Here is a 23,039-nt window from a genome sequence, read left to right on the forward strand (position 1 = left end):
TTAAGTTAATTATTTAAAATACAATTTAAAAAATAACCAATACATTTATCTTCGTGTTCTTAAAAGCCGTGTAAAGAACACAGTGACTGTAAATTGGGAACACACGGAGCCGTAGTAGATTAGGAAGTCCTTACAACTGGAATCAATGTGCAAAGGCCGAATATTTTAAGGATGTTAGTTTCGTTGTTAGTACACACAGTTTTCCAGATAAGGTCCCGTATTATACATCCTCTGCATGCCGTGCATGTACTGTAGGCGGTGCTGCTCCATACTCTGCATATTAGAAGTTGGTGACGTAGGCGAAGAAATCATATTGAGGCCGTGCATTGGCACGTGATGATTTGACGTAAACGGACTAGGGGTCATGTGACCGGTCATGTGACTTGACACGTGATTAGGATTTGTTTGTTCAAATGTCACTGTTTGGTTGTCCATAGGTTGGTTTGAACCTCGGTAAAACTCTTCCGAATAACAGTCTGTTTTTAGTATTGGTCTATGATTATCAGGAAAAGCCATAGTAAAGAGTGCTTCTGGGTCACAGACGAATTTGTACACGTATCTTTCTCCTGCTACCTTCTGCATTATTCCTTTTTCATAGTAATAGCGCAGTGATCTGCTTAATTTATCATAATTCATTGCAGGTCTGTTCTTCTGTAGCCCCCAACGCCTAGCGACCTGCAAAAACGAAATTTTTATATGCAACAATATAGATTTTATCCATTCATTTTACAGAGAAAATCTTTATATATTTGATAAAAATAGTAAATTTTGAAAATGAAGAAGACATTTATCTATTTGTATATATATATAACGGTACATGACTTTAAAATGTCGAAAATTATAAACATTTTTGTACCTCTTCTGGTTCTATAAGCTTAAATTCCAGCCCTCTTCCCGTCCACGCGATGAAGGCCGAGTTGGCGGGGTCGTCTAGGAGCGCCACTAAGAACTGCCAGAGCTGTAGTGACCCCCTCCGCTGGTAGGTGGGGGGCTGACCCTCTCTGTGAAATCGGTCAAAGTAAAAGTCTCTGTACAATTCCGCCTTTATATCCATGCCTAAAAATCAACAAAATTGAATTTGTCTTCAAGACAAATGTTATGCATAAAACATTCTGACCAAAATACATATTTTTTAAAAACTATATATGAGTATCGATGAAAAACAAAGTTAATGCTAAGATTAACATTGTTTTTTGTATAACTTTATTTTTAAAACATCTTGTTTCTGTTGCGTTTTGATGCATATATTTAATCTGTCCGCCTTCCAGATTTACTTTTTGTGTTTATGAATTCTGTCCACTTAATGTAAAATATTTTATAAAAGCTGCTTTGTGCAGAAGAAAAATAAAAATCTAGATTGTAAAAGGGGTTTTATATGGAATATGCTTTAAAAGAATTAATAACTTTAATCCTTACGTTTTTGCCCTTAGACAAATTAAACAGAAAATACTCCTTTTTTTAATACAAAATTTTATTCACATAAAGTGAATCTTTTATTTTAACTTCTGTTGGATGATTGATTGATAATGAAATTCTTCGGAGTGGACTTTTTTCAAATTAACAATTTTCAACAACGAAATACATGTTCTGTTATTTATCTATATAATAAAAGTAAATTTTATGAAAGTGATATCTTTCATAGTGAAAAATATCAAAATTGAGATTTTCATACCCTTCACATAGAGGAGAATAACTCAAAAAAGTTGAAGAAATTGCCAAAGTTTATCCCAATTTTGTAAAATACTAATCTCACAAACCATTCAGCTATGATGACACAGCCTACGATACCATCTTCAAAAAAGATAAACCTGATTATCAAAAAGATATATCAAAGTTCTATATTTTTTTAAGATGGAGATAGAACTCGTGTAAATTATAATAAAACTGTATTATTCCTGTATTAAATTATGTTTTCAAAGTACAAAAAACGCTTCCCCTTCGTTAATAAGCATCCGCCAATAAAAAGGATTACTTCTGATTTTTCTGTTTCAAATATGCTCTTTTGCTCAAGTACGAGTAAATTTTGAATATTTTGAATATTGAAAATATTCAAAATGAAAACAAAAATAGCAAACGAAATTATTTCAACTTTATGTTGACTTAGTATGTAATATAAATCTGTATATTTACAGACTTAGTTTTCAAATTAGGAAGCTCTTTTCAGTTTTTCAATACTTGTTTTCTTCCATAGATAGAGTGGTTAACTGTACTTTTCAGACATGGCATCTTCATTATTTTTGATTAACCAACAAATTCTCTGCATACATTATCCAAAAAGTATGCTTTTGCTTTGGAGAGTATTAATTTTGTATTGCACATTTTTAGTTTTAAATCATGTAGGAAGTACATATAAAGATAACTCATTGAATTGAAGAATAAAACAAACAACTCAAAAAGACTATATTGTAAGTTTAATTATTTCATGATCATATTGTCACACAGAGAAAAGTTTCTTCTCTATGTTTAATGTTACATTTTCTCACGATTTTCCATTTGTCTTTTAGAACAATAAACCGATAGTCTGTTCTCAAGGAAAAATCTACGTCACATACAGACGACACCTTGTTTCACGTTCTAAGTCTTCTCTACCATTTCCAGTACGATTAGCTAGTATCTCCTAACACAACACTCACTAATACCAATCACTTGAAGACTTACAAACGAAAATGAAAACTCTGTCAGATTAATTCACTCCAAAGAGGGACCAATTTTGGATTATATGCGATACAAACTTCTTGTAAGAGTACCCCTTGCCATTGATAACGCTAATTGGTTTCTTTGAAACTTTAGAAAAGGTAATTATACCCTCTAAACACGACTATTAACCATTGTGATATCTGAAGCAAGACTTTGCAAGCAACATCGGGTGGCTGAAAACGTCAATTACGGTAAAAATCGCAAATTAAAAACCGAGTTTATGATATACTTGAATAATGATTAATCCCGTTGCAAATCAAGAACTGGCGCTTGAATGGGTTTTATGTCTTTCCCAGAAAATGTAATTAATTCTCTGTTTGCTAAACGTGATCAAAATCAAGCTTTTATTGTTACTTTATGTTGGAGATATGTATTAGTTGTACCTACATTAGCTTTTTTGTTGAATGAAATGATCTCATTTTATTACATATGATATTTACGATAACAGGATGGGGTACAGGCCGTCGCTTCCCGTCCTTCGTTATTTGGAATACTCTAGAAGTAGACTTTTTTTTTAAAATATGTGTCCCTTAGCTAGGAATCAGTCTGAATATAATTACTTTACATTGAATTCATTTATTATTTATCCTTCATTCTCCGAACTTCAACATGTTTCCACCATACCTTTACCTTTGAAATATTTTCTTCTTTACCTTTAATCTTGACAAACCTATTAACCATGAGAGGATGATGACAGTTTTCTTTGTCTTTTAATTCAAATTAATGAAATTTAATAATCTAGACTACATATTTATGTCAAATAAGATCTCCTATAAAATCAGTGTGTCATGTGCACAACTTTGGATACGTAAAAGTTTTGGAACACGTTTACACTTTCTCATACAGTTTCAAATTGTTTATTTAATGTTTTAAGCATTTATATGAAAATGTCTAATATGCACCACTGCTTCAGCGAGTCTCAATTTTCTCTTCTGCTGGGAGAAAAAAAACTTGTAAAGCTTGCCAAATACATCGTACTTCTTAATTATTTTGTGAAAAGATGGAAAATGCAACCGAAAATAGAGCAACATTGGACGACACTGTGTTCATGACAAATGCATCAGAGAGACTGTGACAGCGTCATTAAGCCCGTTCTTCGAGAAAATGAATTATGCATTTCCCTTTCATTGTTCATTTTGCTTTCATTGATTTACAGAAAGATTATGATGCACAGTGCAATGAGCTGACTTTTTAAAAACCTTTTCTCCTTTCTTATTGCACATTTCTTTTCCTCCATCATAAGAAGATGAAAAGTATTACCAGGCAAAGGCTTCGTTTCGACAGTTCAGTTCAAATAAACTAATTTTATCACCATGTGATAGCTTTGATTATAAAAGCTTGATTCGGGATTTGCGGACTGACTTTTCTCAGAGAAAAATTGATAGGATCACAGTGGTCAAGTAAATAAGGCGCGGGATCAGTGTTGAGACCGAGAAATAGGCTTGTTGATCCCTTTAGAAGGCCGCATCTAGCAACGTAATTGAATTGAATTAGTTTTTAGGTGATATAAGGGACATCTTGATTGAGTTTCCATGGACATAAGCGACAATTAAATTAGACCGAGAAATCAAAGATCATCTGTCTGCTTGTGCTTTGAATAACCAAATCACCATCTCTCTATGCTACATTTTATTTTATACTGACAGACGCCAAGTTTAAATTTTGATGATTTTTTGTTGGCATTCCATAAAAATGCAAAGTATTAAAAATGTTTATATTAAAACAAGTTTGAATTTATTTCATTTTTCCTACCTTCCCATCTTTCTCGGTGCTTTTCCCTGATTCGGTCCAAGTACGAAGAATCATCTTGGCAGAAAAACCTCATGGCGTTCTGATAGGGGCAGGGAAACCCGACTGAAATGTTAAAAATTATTCAGAATACTGTAGACTAAGCTAAGTAAATATGATCATACTTTTTCCTCTCACATCTATAAAATTCCTGACTGTACCTTCCTGAGGACTCCCGTGTCTTACGTCTGGCCTACTGAAACCGTTACATGCTGGATATCGCTCCACTAAAAAGTCATACAAAATCCTCTTAAACGTGAATTTCAAATTTAAAAAACCATTATCGACTCATTTTGTAAGAAACATTAAGATCAAAATTCTTGTTCTTGTTGTCTTATTAGCTGGAAAACGTAAGTGAATAAGAAAACTGGGCGAAATATTATTAGCTTCCCCAAGTAAATTGTTCAAATAGCATTATCATAATTTCTCAGTATAGGTTATTTATATTACTAAGCTTATTGTTATGTATAGCAACACAGGTTATACGATTTTGATTTTGAAGAGAGAAGCTCAGTCGAGCCTACGTCTCGGGTGAGCTAATGAATATACATAACTATTTGATAAGATATTAACAAATTTCTTAACATACCATTTGTTTCGAAACCTTGGTCCTTTGGTTCCTGTTTGATAGTCACGTGATGTGATGGGACGGTCGTGGTTTGTGGGTAGCTGTGATTTCGAGGAAACTGTCCCATGTCATATGGTCGCTCTCGAAAGTCTTGTTTGAAAAATGGGTGTGCATAAGGCGAGGAAACAAACCGAGGATAACCGGAGTGACTGTCAGATGACAGGAAGTTCTGTTCGGATTCTGAATGAGATCTCCGAAATTTGGAGTATCTACTAGGAGAAAATATTCGAATAAAAATTGTAACCTTTCATCAATGTAATTCACATTCAGAATTAGCCTTCAATGTAGTCTCAATAGACTCTTATTGCAAGTTTGGTAAAGAAAATTTTGTACCGAGAAAACTGCTTAAGACAACGTTTAAATAAATTAGGTATTCTAATTTGTTCTATCAAGAAATTGTTAATTTTTTTAGTTTGATTATGCTCAACTAATACAGGATATTTATTCCGACAGATTCTAACTTGGTTTCAAAACACTACCTGTTGGTATAGGGGTAGCTACAGGAATTTGCATTAGCAGTCATTGCATACGTTGTATGGGGCGCCGTTAGCTCCTTCTCACATGTCGTCGGTGACTGACTGTTGTCCTTACCGGAAGTACTGGAACTCAGAGAACTGCTAGGAGATGATGGTGGCTGACAAGGGCTTCCGATGAATCGCTTGTCTTGGAAATCATACTTGGCTGTTTGTTTCTGTTGGTTTGTCAGGCATTGCTTGTCACAGTTCATCATCTTTTCACATTTTGGCTTTTGATAAGGGCCTATATATATACAAATGTTTATATTTTTATTGCAAGTATTAAAACAGACTAAATATAACTCCTAAAATCAACATTTTGTTATATAAATTTATGCAAAAAATTATTCAAAATTTAATGTGAAATATATGGTTCGAATTTTATATATTGATATATCAACACTGGCAGAATTTGTAAAACATCAAAGTAAAAACATTGCAATGAACACTTGTTATGTAAAACAAGCTAATCTGTTATCAGGTTTTAATGCCATATGGCTGAGCTATCACGAGAGATGGTGCACTGGAAGGAGGAAAAACAAAACTGTCTGTAAAATTTTACATCACAAAAACTTCTATAATTCATTCGACTCCAATCCACATAAAAATAAGACCAAAATCTATAAAGATGTTTAGAACAAATCAGGGTAATTAATTTCTGGCACGCAGGTATTTTTGAAGCACGGAATATTGGCAGTAATCTGCCTGGAATACCTGGCCGTATACTCGATGAATAATACCTTGGCAATTTGCGTCGCCAAAAAGAGCAATCTCCCTAATTCTTTTCATTCTCGATAACAGTTATTGTCCCTTGATGAAAACATTCAAGAACTTTGCGTGTGAAGTCCTGGAGCACGATGATTAAATATCTGCATTACTTAAGACAGACAATATGAAAACCCCAACAATATCTGTGAATTAATGGTCCAATAATTTGGGAATTTAATTTCACGAAAGTATTCTCAACCAAACCATCGCTGCTGACATTTGGTCAAATTGTTGTCGTGCAAATGGTTTTTACAATCGACCGTTATGTTGTCTAAGAATACTGATCAAATTAAAGGAAATATTTAATATATTGTCAATTCTTCAGAAAAAATATATTTCATAATATAATTCATAGAAAATCAAGTTGGTACAATTTGATTAAAACTGAGTTTCAGATAAAAAAAAATATGCTGTTTCTTTTTCTAAGACTAGTTTTTATGTGTTTATATAGGTAATTGGGGACATAAATAAAGGTAAATTTTATAACAGAGTAAGATATATTGTTTTAATACTATGATGAAATGATTGTAAAATTTTTACTGTTTAAATAATTTGTAAAATTAATTTTTTTCTACATGTTATATACAATATTAAAATTATTTTTAAGTATTTCAGCTACTAGACTAATAAATTTGATTTGCACTGTTTCTATACAAATCTAGACTTCATTACATCACGTTATTATTATGTTATTTTTTTTCAAACAGCTAACGTTCAATGATTTATTTCTTAAGCAAAGAAAAGAAATTTCTTTTCACTTAAGTTCCTTTATGACGTGACGCCAGTTACCAACATATATCTGTACAATAATGAACAAGGCGATACTTTATATAACACAAAGAGTGATATATTTATGATGCCATTTCTAGAATAAACTGTAAATGATATTGCAAAAATATTGTCATAAAAATGCGAGAAATGTGTTTGTCTGTCCACCTGCTCACACAGAAGAGTGACGACATCCACACTCCAATAGGACTAAATGAGAGCCCTGGAGACAAGCGATAATTGAGCGTTCTCTGATTGACAGATACTTCAGAGACGCTGGCTAGGATGCTAAAGACCACCATCATTTGCCTTATTTGCTTCTACTGCGAGTGAATAATTTATGGGACAGATCATATAGTTTCTGCCTGCGAGATTTTCTGAGGAAAGGAATACATCAAAACGATATTTGTCGATCCCAATGTTATTTCGATCAAATAGGGCCTTAATTTGTGCTTCAAGAATTCAAGACATCGAGCATTTATATTGTTGATTTTTCTTTTCTTTTAAAGATTTATATACATGTCATCAATTTTATGAGAAAGAAAAATTTTATGTTAACTATTTTTTAAAAGTTAACGGTAGTGAATATATATATTTTTACAATTTTTCAGAAAAAGAACACACATATTTTTATTTAATTTTAACTTTAGGATGCTTAAAATTGACTTCATATTGGAATTGAATCTCTTGCGTTTTCAATGTAGAATTTTTAAAAATACTTTTCATACTATTTTTTTTTGCGATTTCCCTTATATAATAAGATCAAAAGAAGCCATAAGTAAAAAATAATAATAATAAAATTAAAAGATCTCAAACATCTATTGTATTGTGCAATTTCATCAGTGTATCATAACGCACACACATCTTCAGGAAATAATTACTCCACAAAATATTTGTCTCCTTTTACAGGTCTGGACGATTTCTAAATATGGAAGTCAAGAACGATAACCGAAAGTTGCTATAAATGTACATCAAGTACACGTAATTATTTTTCTGTCCAATCAGACAACAGCATTTTTACACACCCCAAAACATGTTTTAAAAGAACAAAAAGATAACACGTGCTTTTGTTTTTTTCCTCAAAAAGATTTTTTTAACAAAAAATATGTAGAAGTAAGATGAAAACTTTTGAAGAATAAGGTATTCCCCACATTTTTACCGTGAACAACCTTGACATTTTTATCTCGGTAAAGAAAAAAAAATAATGCACGATAGAATGTAATCGTTTACAGAGGTATAGGTCGTACCAGCAAGTTTTTATCAAGTTCAATTATAACATTTACCAGAATATATTACATGATGGTAAATATAATTTTGCTTAGCCGTCCGATTTTCATCGATAATGCTTAAATTCAATGTGTATAGATCAACTCACACAAGTGTTTATCGTATGGACTATATACACATATAGTTTTGAATTCACGCGTTTCATGAGCGCCGAATACTTAGCTATGTTGACTCTAAATGGGCACAAGGAAAGGCGTATAACGTGGAGAAATGAGAATCCTGTAATATATATATGCGTTTTATCCCAATATCTTACCTCGCATATCAGAAATTGCATGGACACTGGTATTCTGTAATAAACACTCAAAAATGATTGATATCTTTTCGATAAAATTTTTATGTCAGGCTCCAAAAACTGAAATTTTACCGTATTTGTATCAATTTTTTAACGTAAGTTAAATTTTTTGGATTGCTACCTCCTAAAGACAGATTTTTTATTCCACTTAAAACGTATTCTAAGCTTTCATGTCGTGTTTGTTCACGGTAAAATTGTCATAAATATTATATTATTCCCAAATGCGCAAAAAGATTACAAAAAGTTTGTTCTAAAAAAATCTTTTAAGCAAAAAACTTAAAAACCACGTGTTTTATTTATTTTTTCATGGGTTTGTCTAAATGCTGTTATCTGATTGGCACACATTAGTGCCTTGTTTATTCTGTGTATTAATAGCAATTCACGGTTATCGTTCTTGACTTCCATATTTAGAAATCGTCCAGACCTGTTTTATGTCTGTGGCACTCGTAATTCGTAAACGTTCTTATATATTTCTTAATAAATCTGTAAATAACCTTTATTTCTTTAATCATCATTAAAATTTATTATTAGTTTTTATGGCTTGCACAAAGGACTTTTATTTAAGCCCCATATTTTAAGAGAATTAAGCTGGTATGGAATTCAATCTCAGAAATAAATCAAGGCATCATCAAAAACACATTAAGATTAGATATATAAAAGATATGAATGTTACAAAAACAAAGATTGCATTATGAGTAATGGTCGGCAGCGGGGCGAGTGATCAGTACCGGATACGCACAGTTTCAAAAAATATGATGCAAAAAAAAATAATTTTAGTAATGTTTGTGTTTCTTCACCAGAAATTGTTCCAGCACACCGTGTCCACTAACCCAGGTGTTTCTCTCGCTCTCTCCAAACAGATGCTAGGGAGAGGCAATTATTGTACGTAAAACCTACTCACTCTCTAACATACAGACCTAACCAACACGCCTAACAGCGGCTAATAAAGACATGTGGCTTATGTGAAATTGGTCATGGAACTCGCCTTGATATTAAGAATGAATTTGAAGTCAATTAATGCTTTATAGGTTTGTCAATTTTTTTGTAACTCTGACTTAAAATTTTTGTCAGTGCTTCTGTTATTATTTTTTAACATTCCGTTTGTATGGTAGTAAGAGAGTAAAATTGTTAGAAATATAACCTGTTTATCTTAACATTGATTTTTATTATCATCATTTTAAACGCTTTATTCAAATAGTTATATTTTCAAATTCTTAATTTCAAATTTTAATATTTACAATTCCTCAGTAAGGCAATTCTAATGATCAGCAAATATTTGAACATCATTTGTTGATTTACAAAGGATATACAGAACATATAATTCTTCATAATACAAACAAGGGTAGTGCCTTGCTCTTCTTTACAAATAGAAAACATCATATTTATAACAAAACAAGATTCAGCAAATCAGTAGAAATTGTTTAATAGTATTCACATTTAATTCTTTATTGAAAAATTTGCTTTGATCGAATATATGTAAGTATATTTAACACACGTAAAGAAAAACATGACAAAGACCCTCTTAACATAACAATGGTTTGAAGCTCTAAATCTGTCTTGGATACAGAAATTTTTGATTAACATAAGAAAAACCTTAATTGAAAATTTGTAAACATTAATAAATGGCTAAATAAGTTTGAAATTTTTAGCTGAAACTGTGTCCATGTCCCTTTAAATATATTTCCCCAAAAATATTCGTATTAGCTCTGGAACCGTATGTAAATATTTTTTTAAACAATCGGGGCTTTGTCATCTCTTTTTATAATACTAATGAAAAACTGAATTGTAAATCTTAATTTTTCATTATAATTTTGTTGATAATCATGTACAAGTATTATTATGTAATATATGTATCTTGACCTATTGAACAAGGCGAAGATGTGCATAGGCTTTGCCTGTTGCCAAGTCTTTATTGGATTATTCAATAAAATATGTTCAAAGTAAATTCATAAGTGATATATACCTTGTATTTGAAAATACTAAGAAAAAAAACGAAGAAACAAATTTTACTGTATATTTATCATATCGTCGAACATTCGAACACCATTTTCCTTATCTCTTGGGAGGTAGGGCTATTGACACTTTCAGGGTATATTAACCCTGAGTGATCTACCTACAGCATGCGATACAGTTGTTTAATGGGAGAGCCATTATTGTTAGCCAACCATATCATGAACATGTGAGAACTGCAGAAAGTTCGTTATTTTCACTCTAGATTTTGAATACACCCATCCACTGACAAACTTTAATTTTTCTTTGTCATGGGATAGTTAATAGAAAAAATATTAATACATTGGAAGAAACTGCATCTTAAATGCAGATAGAATTTACAGATTCTTACCTGAAAGTATTTTAATAACCATGGAAAGTTTTAAAAAAAAATGATTTCCTTTCATACATGATAAGGAAGGTGAAAATGTAATCCAATTTTTTCTTTTAAGAACATTTTGATTGCAATCGGGGATTTCAATCTGTTATTTTTTCCCCTTGATATCATTGATCAAGGAAAGTTACTGGCTAAAAAAGACATTATACCTCCATCATATTTGTAATGTATATAATATTCACCTATCTTTGTTCGGCAGACACAAAACCAATACGGCTAAGTTACAGAATTTCTCAGCAACCTCAGAATTTTAATCTGAGCAAACAAATTTAAAGACTATCATTCTGTGTCCATGATTTAGCAAGAGACCTGATGCCCTGGGTGTCAATGATACAGCCATTTATCAGCTTCTATTACCCGGCCTAGGATGTCCACTGATAAATCCCCTTATAACGACCCAAAACATATCATAGGCGCTAGGGAGACATGGAATATTCAGAGATTAAGGTATAATTCTGGCATGGAAGTTATGAAAATGGTTATAAGTGGCTGATGGTTTTTACACTATTTACCCCTCATTAGTCTCCTGTCCACCCCTGTCTTATTTGTGGAAGTCAGGAGTGATTATCCTGACATTATTGTGATTGACTTACAGTCGTGGACTTGTTTTCTTTTGGAAGATTAATTTCTCTACAATGGCAGCCCCGACTTTGGGATGACGTATTCCATTTTCAGGGTTTAATTAACAAATGTTTGACTCATAGGAACAATGATAAAAGAAACATTTACATATTTTTTTCTTTTAAAAGCAACATTTTTTTTTAATTATTTGAATTGAAAAAAATTAAATTTTCATAACAAAAATTAAGCAACACATTTTTTAATTTAAAAAAAAAAATTATTGCAAATGGACTGAGGGACATACTGAACACAATTTTTGGATGCTTGATTTAAAGCTACATGTATGTGGTTTTATATTGAGATAGCCTGTGAATATGATGATTTGTCACTATCCAGCCAAAGAAAGATTGGGAGCCCTAAGTGAAAGTTATGTAAACAACACTCCACCCTAACAAAATTTCTGTGTAATCTTGTAATTTCTAAACGATTAAGCAGTTAACATGATAAAAAGTAGACACGATTGATAATTGTTAGCTCGTTGGGTGGATTACTGAATTTATAAATTACTGTTACTAAATATACGAATAGCTAACAACAGGTATGTCCTAACAAAGCATACAATAGACCTGTCCGTGAAAATCATTGTGTAAATCTCCGATAATTTGTAAAAACAACCAAAATGTTTACAATTCTTAATCTTGATTGGATACTACAGGGAAATTTCTTTTTACCCCTGTGTCCTCATTTTAGTTGAAATCTTTTACTACTAGTGTTAATACAATACAAAGCTTTTTTTCCCTTTCACTTGGTATTTTAATGAAAATTTATTTGACTAAAAAGTGTTATGCTATAAACAATACTTCTGTATAAAATCTGAATGGATTGGGCAACAGGCAATGCCTTAAAATTAAAAACTGTTTAATGTATCTAACAATTTTTTCTATATGCAGTTTTGAGTTTCAGCAGCTGAAAAAAAAATACTCCCTACCATTCACCAACTAGAACAAAACATCAAATGCATATAGTGACGACCAGTGTTTTGTAATTTTTTTCCAATGACAAAGACGAATGCTGAAGGTGGCTTGTTTCAATTATTAAGGATACAACAAATGTTTCTTTTTTTAATATGCTGGTCAAAAGATACATAATGACCAAAGTATCTATATTAGGAAATATCTATAATTCACCTATAAGGATTACAATTATCGAATTTAAAATAGAACCAAAAAAATCAATTGCCATGTAGCTTGAGAATTTAAAAGTTAGATTGAATGCAGAGAACAAAATAATATTTGCAAGATTGGTGAGTAGTTTGAAATTTATTATGTTTTGAAATTAAAATGAAAATGCCACATACAGGATAAATATTATTGAATATAATCACACTTTTCAACAATTATTTTATGACTGAATTAATGAAGAATATTATATAAATATATGATTTCAAACCTCTTTTTGAAAGTATATCATAAATTTTGAATGTATGTGATTTCATGATTTCAAACCTCTTTTTGAAAGTTAGAGATTGAATTGCGCTTCCAGAGAACAAAGATTTGATATTTGCAAGATTGGTGAGTAGTTTGAAATTTATTATGTTTTGAAATTAAAATGAAAATGCCACATACAGGATAAATATTATTGAATGTAAACACACTTTTCAACAATTATTTTATGACTTTGAATTAATGAAGAATATTATATAAATATATGTTTATTCTCAAAAGATACATCTATTTACAATAATAATTATGAATCATTATATGAAAATCGTATACCATAAATTTTGAATGTATGTCATTGAATAATATATTTCCCATTTTGAGACATTGCTTTATACATGTATATCATACATAATCATTTTATCCCATCACCCTCTAAATTTTGTTTTTTTGTACATAAATGAGAGAATATGTCACTATCGCTGGGTGAAACTGGCCAGGAAAAAAGGTTAGGTAATCTTCTGACCTACCTGCAGTTCTGTCCCCTTTGTTGCCGCCATTATACCCGGGCACGTACTGCTCGCCCTCGTCCGAGTGATTGGCTTAATTGTAAAAATAACATCATCAAATGAAAAAAATACCATTTTACAAAGCTTTTTTTAAAAAATTAAAAAAAAATTTTATAACTAATTAAAATCTAGTGTCACAAGAAGTTCTTGAAAAAGATTACATGTACACGATGTTAGACAAAAAAAAAAAAAAACAAAAACAAAAAAACAAAAAAAAAAAAATACTACGAATAGTTATCAAATACTGACCTCTCACAGTTTTTTTTTCTTTTGTTGGCATTACAGTTTAACATTTACATGTTCCGACACATAAGTTTGACAAGCATACCAAATTTCATCGTCATATACCAATACATAAAACAAATGCGAACAAAAGCAAGGGTTTCCCTGTTAGTCTTTGCGTAATATCTTTGTGAAAAATATGTTGTGATTTTTTTAGAAACTAGCCATGTAAAGAGAGGTATCTGTGTGCCTAGTTGCTTGAAACTGAGATACATTATTTCACATGAAAACGAAATTAAAAAAAACCTGGCTATGGGCCATAAAACTCACTTTTCATCTCATTTTCACTTATATCAATGGAATTAATAGTAAAAAAGTGAGACTTTGACCAAAAGTTAGCTCGTCTAAGTTTTATTACCCCGGGGCCTGGACTATGCATGAAGAATATTATTGAAATGCACTTATGTATAGGAAGGAATTTTTACTATTCAAAAATGCTGTTATTATTGAATTTCTGCTTACAAAATGTATACATCTTTAACTGCCTCAAAGACAAACGAAGCCTACAAACTTGTCCTGCAATCACAAGACTGGCCTTTTAAAGGGCTATAAAAGATAACACCGGTGTCAACGGCTTCTGGGTATTGATTAAGGTCTTGTATTAGAGGCATTAATGTCGCTAGCAATTAATGAACTCTGTTGATGGAGTATCAGATGTTTTATACAGTTTTTTTTTCACTGCTGTTTAAAACTCGTCTTGAGATTATGATGACCATTTTCAGTCCATTTTTCATAAAATATAGACCAGTATTTTGCTGCAGTTATATGTGTACGCCTTTTCTTCAGAAGACTAAATATATCATTAGCATCGTTATATTCCTGTTATCATGTTTACTTTGGGTCATAGACAGTGGTTCTTGTATTTCAATTTTCAAGTATTTCAATTAATTGAATATACTTTAAAGGAATTTAAGTTACCATCGAATTAGAAAAGACTTCGAAGTAAGCAAATCCGCTTTAGACAAAGTTTTACTGTATTATTTGTGAGTTTTTGGAAGTAATTGTAAAATTTTTATATTGTCAGTTGCAGAAATGTCAGAATCTTTTTCACAAAAATAATAACATACAATGTGTCAAAATGTAAAAATATGCAGAAGTAAAATAAGAAATACCTTCAGCTAACCACGCTTCTTGCATCTGGCTTAGGTCTTGAAATAGCTCTGAAAAAATGTTTCAAAGAATGTCGGTTGATTTTGCTTCTGGTTTCTATCACGACAATGTTGTGAAAACAAATACTTTGAAGTATCAGTGCTAATACAATGTGTTTTTCAACAATAAAGAAGATGGGTGAACAAGACGGGCAGAATGCCTATAGCGTCAGATATTAAGAAATCATATTAAATATGTGAATTGATTATTTAAACTAACTTCTAATTATTGAAATTTTTGAAATTATGAGAAAAAAAAAATTTTCTGAGAGAGAAAAAATCTCGTAAAAAATTTTCTTTCACAAAATTATTATATGGTATTCACGAACCCTAGCAATAAAAATCCGACGTATCAATAGCCTTTTGAGAATAACGCGTTAAAAATGTACACCGCTCATGATGATTTTAGGCATTTAAATCATGTTTGTGATATGACCCGCGACTTAATGGACTTGAAGTATTTCTCGGAAAGATGCTAATGTTGTGTCATAAAATTATACTTTTAAACAGCTGCTCGCAAAAGTTTTTGAAAACCAAAAAATGTGTATTTTATTGCACACTTTTAGGATCATCTTTCAAAAAAATGGAGAGAAGAGCCCATATTGAAAAATTTTGTTTAAATATGAGAAAATGATCGTTTTTGTTCTTTTTAGGGTGTGTAAGCATTTTCATAGGCAAATATTTTCTGTCTTTGTGAGATTTTTGTAAATTGTAAAGATTTTAGATAAAGTATACTTTAATATTAGATGAAATATCAAGTAAAATTTGGATTCAATTGAGATTAAAATTTTCACTTCTTATCTGTCGCACTATAGGCATTCTGCCCGCCTTATTCACCTATCTTCTTTCGAAAAACAAGATTTATAAGATATTGTGATAATTGTATTAAAACGTGAAACATCCAGTGTAACAGAAGAAATACAACATAATTATGATAGAGTGCAAAGTCATACATGTTATTTAAGGTCACACCCGGAAGCGCCTTTTTAAGAGCCCATGTTAAAAATGTGTTGTAAATTTCATTTGCAATATCAGATCCCCACAAGACCAAATTAATACTAATTAGCATTGTCGCCTAATTTAGTCGGACCATTGAAACAGCTGCTCGCAAAAGCTAGACAAATCAAACAGTTACAAAGATGCGTAAGAGGCAGAGCGCGGCTAAATGAAATATTCATAAACTGTTAACACAGGCTATTTACTGAATCGGCGGGGGGTAAGGGTCGAGATTGAGGGATGGAGAATAAGACAGAGTACCGATAGCTGTCACAGCCATACAGCCTCCAATACTGACAACAATACCCCTACCACTCTATCAAAAGATGCTTCTAGATGCGTTCTTGCTGCACGTGAAATTAACTGAGAAGTATATAACATATTTTTTTCCCATAAGGATTGTTCTGTTAAAAATAAATATAATCTCGATCTCAGATGTTATATTTATTTATAATTTGAAAAATGTGTTAAAATTTACTATTGTTGTAAATATTAAAATAAACTAATTATTAAAATTGATTTATGACACTATTTGTATAAACTCGTTTATTTCTAAACTATGATACTTTCGACGAGAAGAGTTATGAAACATATTCACCTACCTTCTGAAACTTGAACTAGTTCGTTTTCTCCTTTTCTTTTCAGTTTCTTTATCTCTGAATTTTTATCCTTAGATACGGTCTCCTCCTTTTTCTGAAAACAGTGTATTCATTTGAAATTAAATGAGGGTAAAATGTAATGGTCTTGATTCTTTATTCATTGTCTATTTTAATTCTTTTATAATTTATTTTAAATAAAAATAGCATCTAGCAGCAAGTTTATCGACCAAGCATGTTGATGCGATTACTTAATCTTATCAAGACAGCGGACAGAAGCATCAAAGTGAAAATTCTTCAAAGACAGAGAAAACACCCGTATGTTTCTCCCCTTCAAATGCAGTCTTTAAATGTGCAGAAACACATGCGTTCTGTCCGCTAGTTGTATTGTTAGTCATTGTTCAGCTGAACATGAAAACGTATTTTACATGCGTCAAATCACTCTCAAAAACCTCTCGAAAGACGAGGACTGAAGGCACGTGCGACTTCCCGTTGCGCGAGACTTGAGCGCATGTGACCCGCAAATGTGAAAATATCCAATAATGAGACCGAGATAATGGAAACTATTGAATTGAGTTGTTACAACTACTAATTATCTGTCCCTGACGAGATTTCAAATTTCTGGACATAAAATGCACGTGATGAATCGATCAAATCAAGAAAACATATAATGTTACAGCCGCCAGGATGTTTGTATGATTCCAGGTGTACTATAGCATTATTATCCTGTTTTATCTTTGAAACCAGCGATTATACAGACAGATTAACATTAAAATTGTCAGAAGGATTAATTTTTTATTCTTGTTTTACTTTCAAAGTAATATAAATAATAAGAAGAAAAAGTACTGAACAGAAGTCGATCTATCCCAAAGTCATGGTGTGCAGTCAGAAATACTATAAAATTTTATTACAGCAAGTTAAAATGCCAAACAATATTAAGAATGAAAATACTAATACATGTCTAAGGAAATTAGAAAGACGTGAAAAGTTAATTTAAGAAATTATAATAACATATGGAAAATCAGACATTTATTTCCTATATGCATATTTCTATTTTTACACAATTTTCTATTTAAAAATGTATTTTGTTTCTGGCAGTCTTTTGTCCTTTTTTCAATTATTTTGCATGATGTGGATATATGTGAAGTTATATTCCAGTGTTCAATTTAATATTTTTAAATTCTTTGATTTTTTTCTAGGTACGTTACTTCTAAGTTCATGTAATTAATTATATACTACTTTATCATTGTAAAACACTTCACTTTATTAAACATTTGTAACCTTGACCTTCTTTGAGAGTACTTATATAAGCATAATGCCCGATGTCCAATCAAACATGTAACTGACTTACATAATAAATATTTGCTTAAATTAAATTGATTAGATTTAAGCATATTTTAGTGAAGAAATATATACATTTAATAATAATTAAAAAAGAAATAGAAAATCAGAATGTGAAATTTAGATTGTATAACTATAGGTATTATTTTTCTATTTCATTTATTTGTAAACTAAAAAATAATGTAAACACCAGTTATAAAATCTTGATTTCAAATTTTGCAAGAAAAAAAATGAATAGATTTCATGTCAAAAAGATGGTAAATTTCATATTATATATTTATTTACACTACAGTGTATTAAGTTTTACATTATTTCCACTGGAGATGGCAAAAAATAATCGTGATCCTAAATGTTCACTTATCTCATTTAAAGAAATATTATAAAATATTTAAAATACCTTTCGTTATATCTACAGTCTCTTACTAACTCCATAAGAATTAGTTTTAAAAATCTTAAATCAAAAATACTAAATATACACATATAATCATACATACCGCAGTGGTGACTGTTGGGACTATTTGGTCTGTCTGCGGAGGGTTTTGAACATCAGTTTGTGCTGCGGATGGTGGTGCATTTGTTTCACTCATCGCCTGAATCAACTTTAAGTCACATTTGAACGCTCTGTAAACCAGTTATAAATTCAAATTATTTTACTTTCAGGTTTAATTTGTAATAAAAATAATCTGAATAATAATATCCCATTTCTAAATCACAAACAAAGTTGGAATTCAGTCTTGTGAATTCAACAAAATCAAATAAAAGGAAATTGAAATACTCCAAAAGAGTTGGAGGGAATTCTCAACGACAGGAAAAGGCAACAAATTGAAATGATATGTCCACTCTAAAATATGTTTCGAACGAACCAGAATAAAACCAGAATGACGAGCAATGGAAAAGAAAGTTTAAGTCCTCTAAGATGGTCGACCAGGAGAAAACAGACTGGATAAGTCGGACAAAGAAAGGTATTATCTTTGGGTATCTTTGTTACCTAGTAAATCACACCATCCGTGCTCTACATAGCTATTCTAACCACGTCTCATGTATTTTAGGAATGTAGCTTTCATCATTCAAAAGATGGACTGTTTACAAAGTGACTAATTGTTAACTTTGAGGATTTCAAGCGTTTACAGAAAAAAAATAATTATAACGTCTTAATAAGAAAATGTTTAATTATAACTGTTTATGAAACGTGATGTTACTAAAATAAAAAAAATTGTATCGCAGAAAGATTTGTTTGATTTTAAATTTATTTTTCAACGTGTAAACGGATGTATAACATAATATAAATATTTCTATTATTGATGTATAGTTTTAAACATTCTAATTGATAATAAATGGTCAATTAATACTGCATTTTCTTATTTCATTTATTTATTTTCGAAAGTAATGGTAATTGATAAACAAGAAAAAAATACATAGTTCTAGATCAATGATTTTTCTAATCTTAAACAATAAAAATATTCTTTTGAAAGTTGTTCAATAAGTGTTAAAACGATAATTAATGGAACACACGAATAATTTATTTCCAGATGGAGAATTAACATAGTTTATTGAAAACTGTAGCAATATACATGAAAATGTTGTGATTTTCGAGGAGACTAGGATAGCATCTGCGCTTTCCGATTAATTTACTAAATGGTCAACATAATAATTACAACTGATATAACCTCACGAAGTGTGCAAACAAAAATCGACGCTGAATCTGTCGATATCGAGTTAATTATCAATTCACGATAAATGACTGAAAGATTTGAACATATTTTGTTGAAATAAACGCGCAAAAATCTAAGGAAAAGTTATATATTTTGTTAGTAATCAATCTTTTTTTTTCTCAACTGAATTCCACATGTGAGTTTTTTTCTTTAAAATAAAAAGAAAAAAATCTTTTTGAAAATCCAAAAATTGCTCATTTTTTAATTATTGTGTTTGTCTCCTTTTTTCCTTTTGAAACAAAAAAAAGAAACACGACGTTTTCTTTTCAATTTATTCTCAATTCATCAAGAATATATTTGAAATATCTCATTTTTTGATATTATTTTCGGACCGAATGTTGTCATTAATTTATGCCAAATGCTAGCAAATTGCCTGAAATATAATGCATTTATCAAAAGGCATAATTTAAAAAGTTATAAGCTAGTCTTCAAATGTAATAATGTAACCTGTTCATTTATTCTATATATATATATATACAAATAAGGTAAGATATTAAAAATTATTTTATAAATTCTGATTTTCTTATACAAATTTTGAACCAACCACCCAAAAAATCCAGTATATGTATATCTATGTTCAAACACATTTCACCAAGTATATACTTTTATTTAAAAGATGGAATGCAGTAAATTAATATAAATAATGTTAAGTTTTATTTTGCGTGCGGAGAGTGTTTTCTTACCTGTGTGAGTGATTAAGAGTCGATGCGGCTGATATGTAATTCCCCCGATAATGCACATTCAATACAAACTCATCCCAATGATTATCCCCAGCAAACTTCAAGATACCTTAAAAACAGATCATTAACTTTGCCTTCTCCTCCTGACTTCTCTGATTGGCTAGTTGCTTCTTGATGCACGTGGGACGGGTCCTAGTGCTTGTTATAACGAACCTGGTAATATCTTAGAAGCGAGAGTAAATATTACACAGAGATTTTAAGACTTCGCTTTAACCGTCTTTTCCGTCGATCGGCATTAAACACTTTGTAATGTAATAGTTAGAAAGGCAGGTGATATGAAAACCACTTTTGCAAAAAAGAAAAAAAACTTCAGCTTTGCCTAAGAGCTTCTTTTTCCTCTGTCTTTTTTTTTCTTTTCCTGTATGCAGCATTCAACTGTCAATTTTGTAGCAATCAATAATTATTTTTATGAATACACTATAATAAATGATAGGGATGCTTGCTAAAATATCACCCTTTCTAAATAGAATATTGGTTATAGCTAGCGGCAACATACGTCCCTTATGATGAAACTGCGCTGCTCATTTGTATTATTGAGTACTAAATTGCTCTGTTGTTTCTTTAGAATTAAAAGTAAACACTTCTAACGCTAATATTATACTAATTAATACAGATATCTAGTTAATATACTTTGCAGGACACGAAAGATGATTTTGAACTTTTATTCTATAAAGGGGAATCTATATCTCTTTAATTGAAGATGTCTATTTTTTGAGATGACCATAGGTTTAATTTCAAACAAGATCATCATTTTTAAATTTAGGATGAAAAATAAACATTGGTATAAATATTTTTGCCGCTGTTCATGAATTCATAAATGGATCCAGTAAGTTAAGATAGATATATTATTGATCATTCTCTTTTTAAAAATCATTTTGCATGACAAATATATGTGTTTTATTGAGAAGAACTAGAAAATTGAGAGAAATTGTTTTTGATTCTTTTGAATTTCAGTAAAATATGTTCCAAACAAAAGTAAAGTAAAATCAAAACTTTATGCTGAAAAACATTTTGATAAAATTGATTTAATAGATTCCACGCAAATCAATGGTGATAAAACATTATTAGACCTTCTAATTATACTTTTTTAATGACAAAAATATTTACACATTTAAGTACACGAGGTGCTATTTATAAAACTTATTTTGTTTTTATCATTCTCTTTTCCAATTATTTTCAAGGATTCTTATATATAAAAAAGAAATGGAACAAAAACATACAACGAAAGCAAAAAAAGCCACCAACGTAGCCAGAAGCAGTTAAATTCTACAAAGTTTGGAAAAATAAATTCTTAAGAGTCAAAACAAAGATCTTAGTAATTAGTGTTCACTTCGGAGTTCTTGTGTGACAATTCCATGTTCTCGTCAGATCGTTTATAAGCAATCAAATGGTCCAGCTTTAGAAGTGAGATTTTCTCTGAGTGTTGCGTCAAGCTTTGTTTAGGTTGTAATATAAATTTGCTGGATAGAATACAGTTCAATTCTTTTGATGCCTAAATGAGATTCATCCGGTTTTTTGGACTCTCCACTTGACATGTAAGCACATTATAAATCTTTTTAATGCATCTTCAAGCGTGTTCTTTCTTAACCATTCTGGTTCTATAGCTTCTTTATTCTATTATTCTGCTATACAATTAACCGGCATCGTAAAAGTTTTATAAAAATATACTCAGCATTTGTTTTCTGTTAATTCCAGCCTGGATATCCTTAAAAGAAGGTTTTGAGGCATTTTTACTTCAATATCAGAATTAATAACATGAAAATAGTTATTGATATGGGTAATATTTGAACTGTTAATCTAGCTTACAAAACGAAGATTACAAAAACTTTGTTAGTTCATTTTTCATATCTGAAGTGAGATGGAGAATAAACCATTACTATGCTGAGTAAAAAAGATATTATTACATGTAACAATATGTTAAAGTTTAGGCTTTTTGATATTAGAGACAGCAGCTTTCTTAATAAATATGGAACTTGTGAGTTTATTCACATGGTGACTGGTCATTTGCAAAATTATTTTTTTTAAAAACATCCATAGTACACGCAAGAACTCTATAAGGTTGATATTAAAAAAAAGATTCTTACGTTTTTTATTGTCAATATCTATGTAGGTTTTGGTTATTAGATCTTTCAACAATTTGTTAGAAATCATAGTTAATAATCACGCACTGTTCTTAGCAGTCTTCAATTTTAGATACATCAACGAGATATTATCAATTAATAATATACTTTCATGTAAATAAGTTGATTCTGATTGGTCGAGAAACACTTGTTCAAAAACACAATTACCCGCTGAATAATGAAGCCACGCCCTCCAGCGTAGCAACAGTCAACAGTGCTTGACGACGGGTGATATTCCAAAAAATAGCGACTGCACAGAATTTATGCGCGTACGGTTCACCGTTATATGTACTTGTATAAAATATTCAGTATAATATAATAAATATTGCATATAGTTGATTGCAACATTGAAAATTTTCACCCCAAGAAAACCATTGTCAAACGAGGCTGCGCCTCGCGATCG

General features: G+C 30.8%; 1 protein-coding gene across 2 annotated transcripts; it reads right to left on the minus strand.

Annotated features, from left to right (window-relative positions):
• Positions 1 to 2: 2 nt before the first annotated feature.
• On the minus strand, positions 3 to 20,538 carry LOC134262642 (ETS translocation variant 1-like). 2 transcript variants are annotated; one of them, XM_062745016.1, is made up of 11 exons: positions 20,460 to 20,538; positions 18,559 to 18,685; positions 16,730 to 16,820; positions 15,096 to 15,143; positions 13,663 to 13,734; positions 5,593 to 5,872; positions 5,075 to 5,322; positions 4,647 to 4,712; positions 4,450 to 4,551; positions 857 to 1,056; positions 3 to 675 (listed from the first exon to the last, which is right to left on the minus strand). In XM_062745016.1, the coding sequence occupies exons 2-11, from the start codon at positions 18,649 to 18,651 to the stop codon at positions 187 to 189; spliced, it is 1,689 nt and encodes a 562-aa protein (XP_062601000.1). In that variant the 5' UTR covers positions 18,652 to 18,685; positions 20,460 to 20,538; the 3' UTR covers positions 3 to 186. The 2 variants fall into 2 exon arrangements, with proteins under 2 accessions (XP_062601000.1, XP_062601001.1); XM_062745017.1 differs by lacking the exon at positions 20,460 to 20,538 and adding an exon at positions 18,840 to 18,859.
• Positions 20,539 to 23,039: the final 2,501 nt, after the last annotated feature.

This window comes from Saccostrea cucullata, unplaced genomic scaffold (assembly GCF_032062105.1).
Source record: "Saccostrea cucullata isolate Sc308-1 unplaced genomic scaffold, CSIRO_AGI_Scuc_v1 ctg625, whole genome shotgun sequence".
In the NCBI taxonomy this organism is placed as follows: domain Eukaryota; kingdom Metazoa; phylum Mollusca; class Bivalvia; order Ostreida; family Ostreidae; genus Saccostrea; species Saccostrea cuccullata.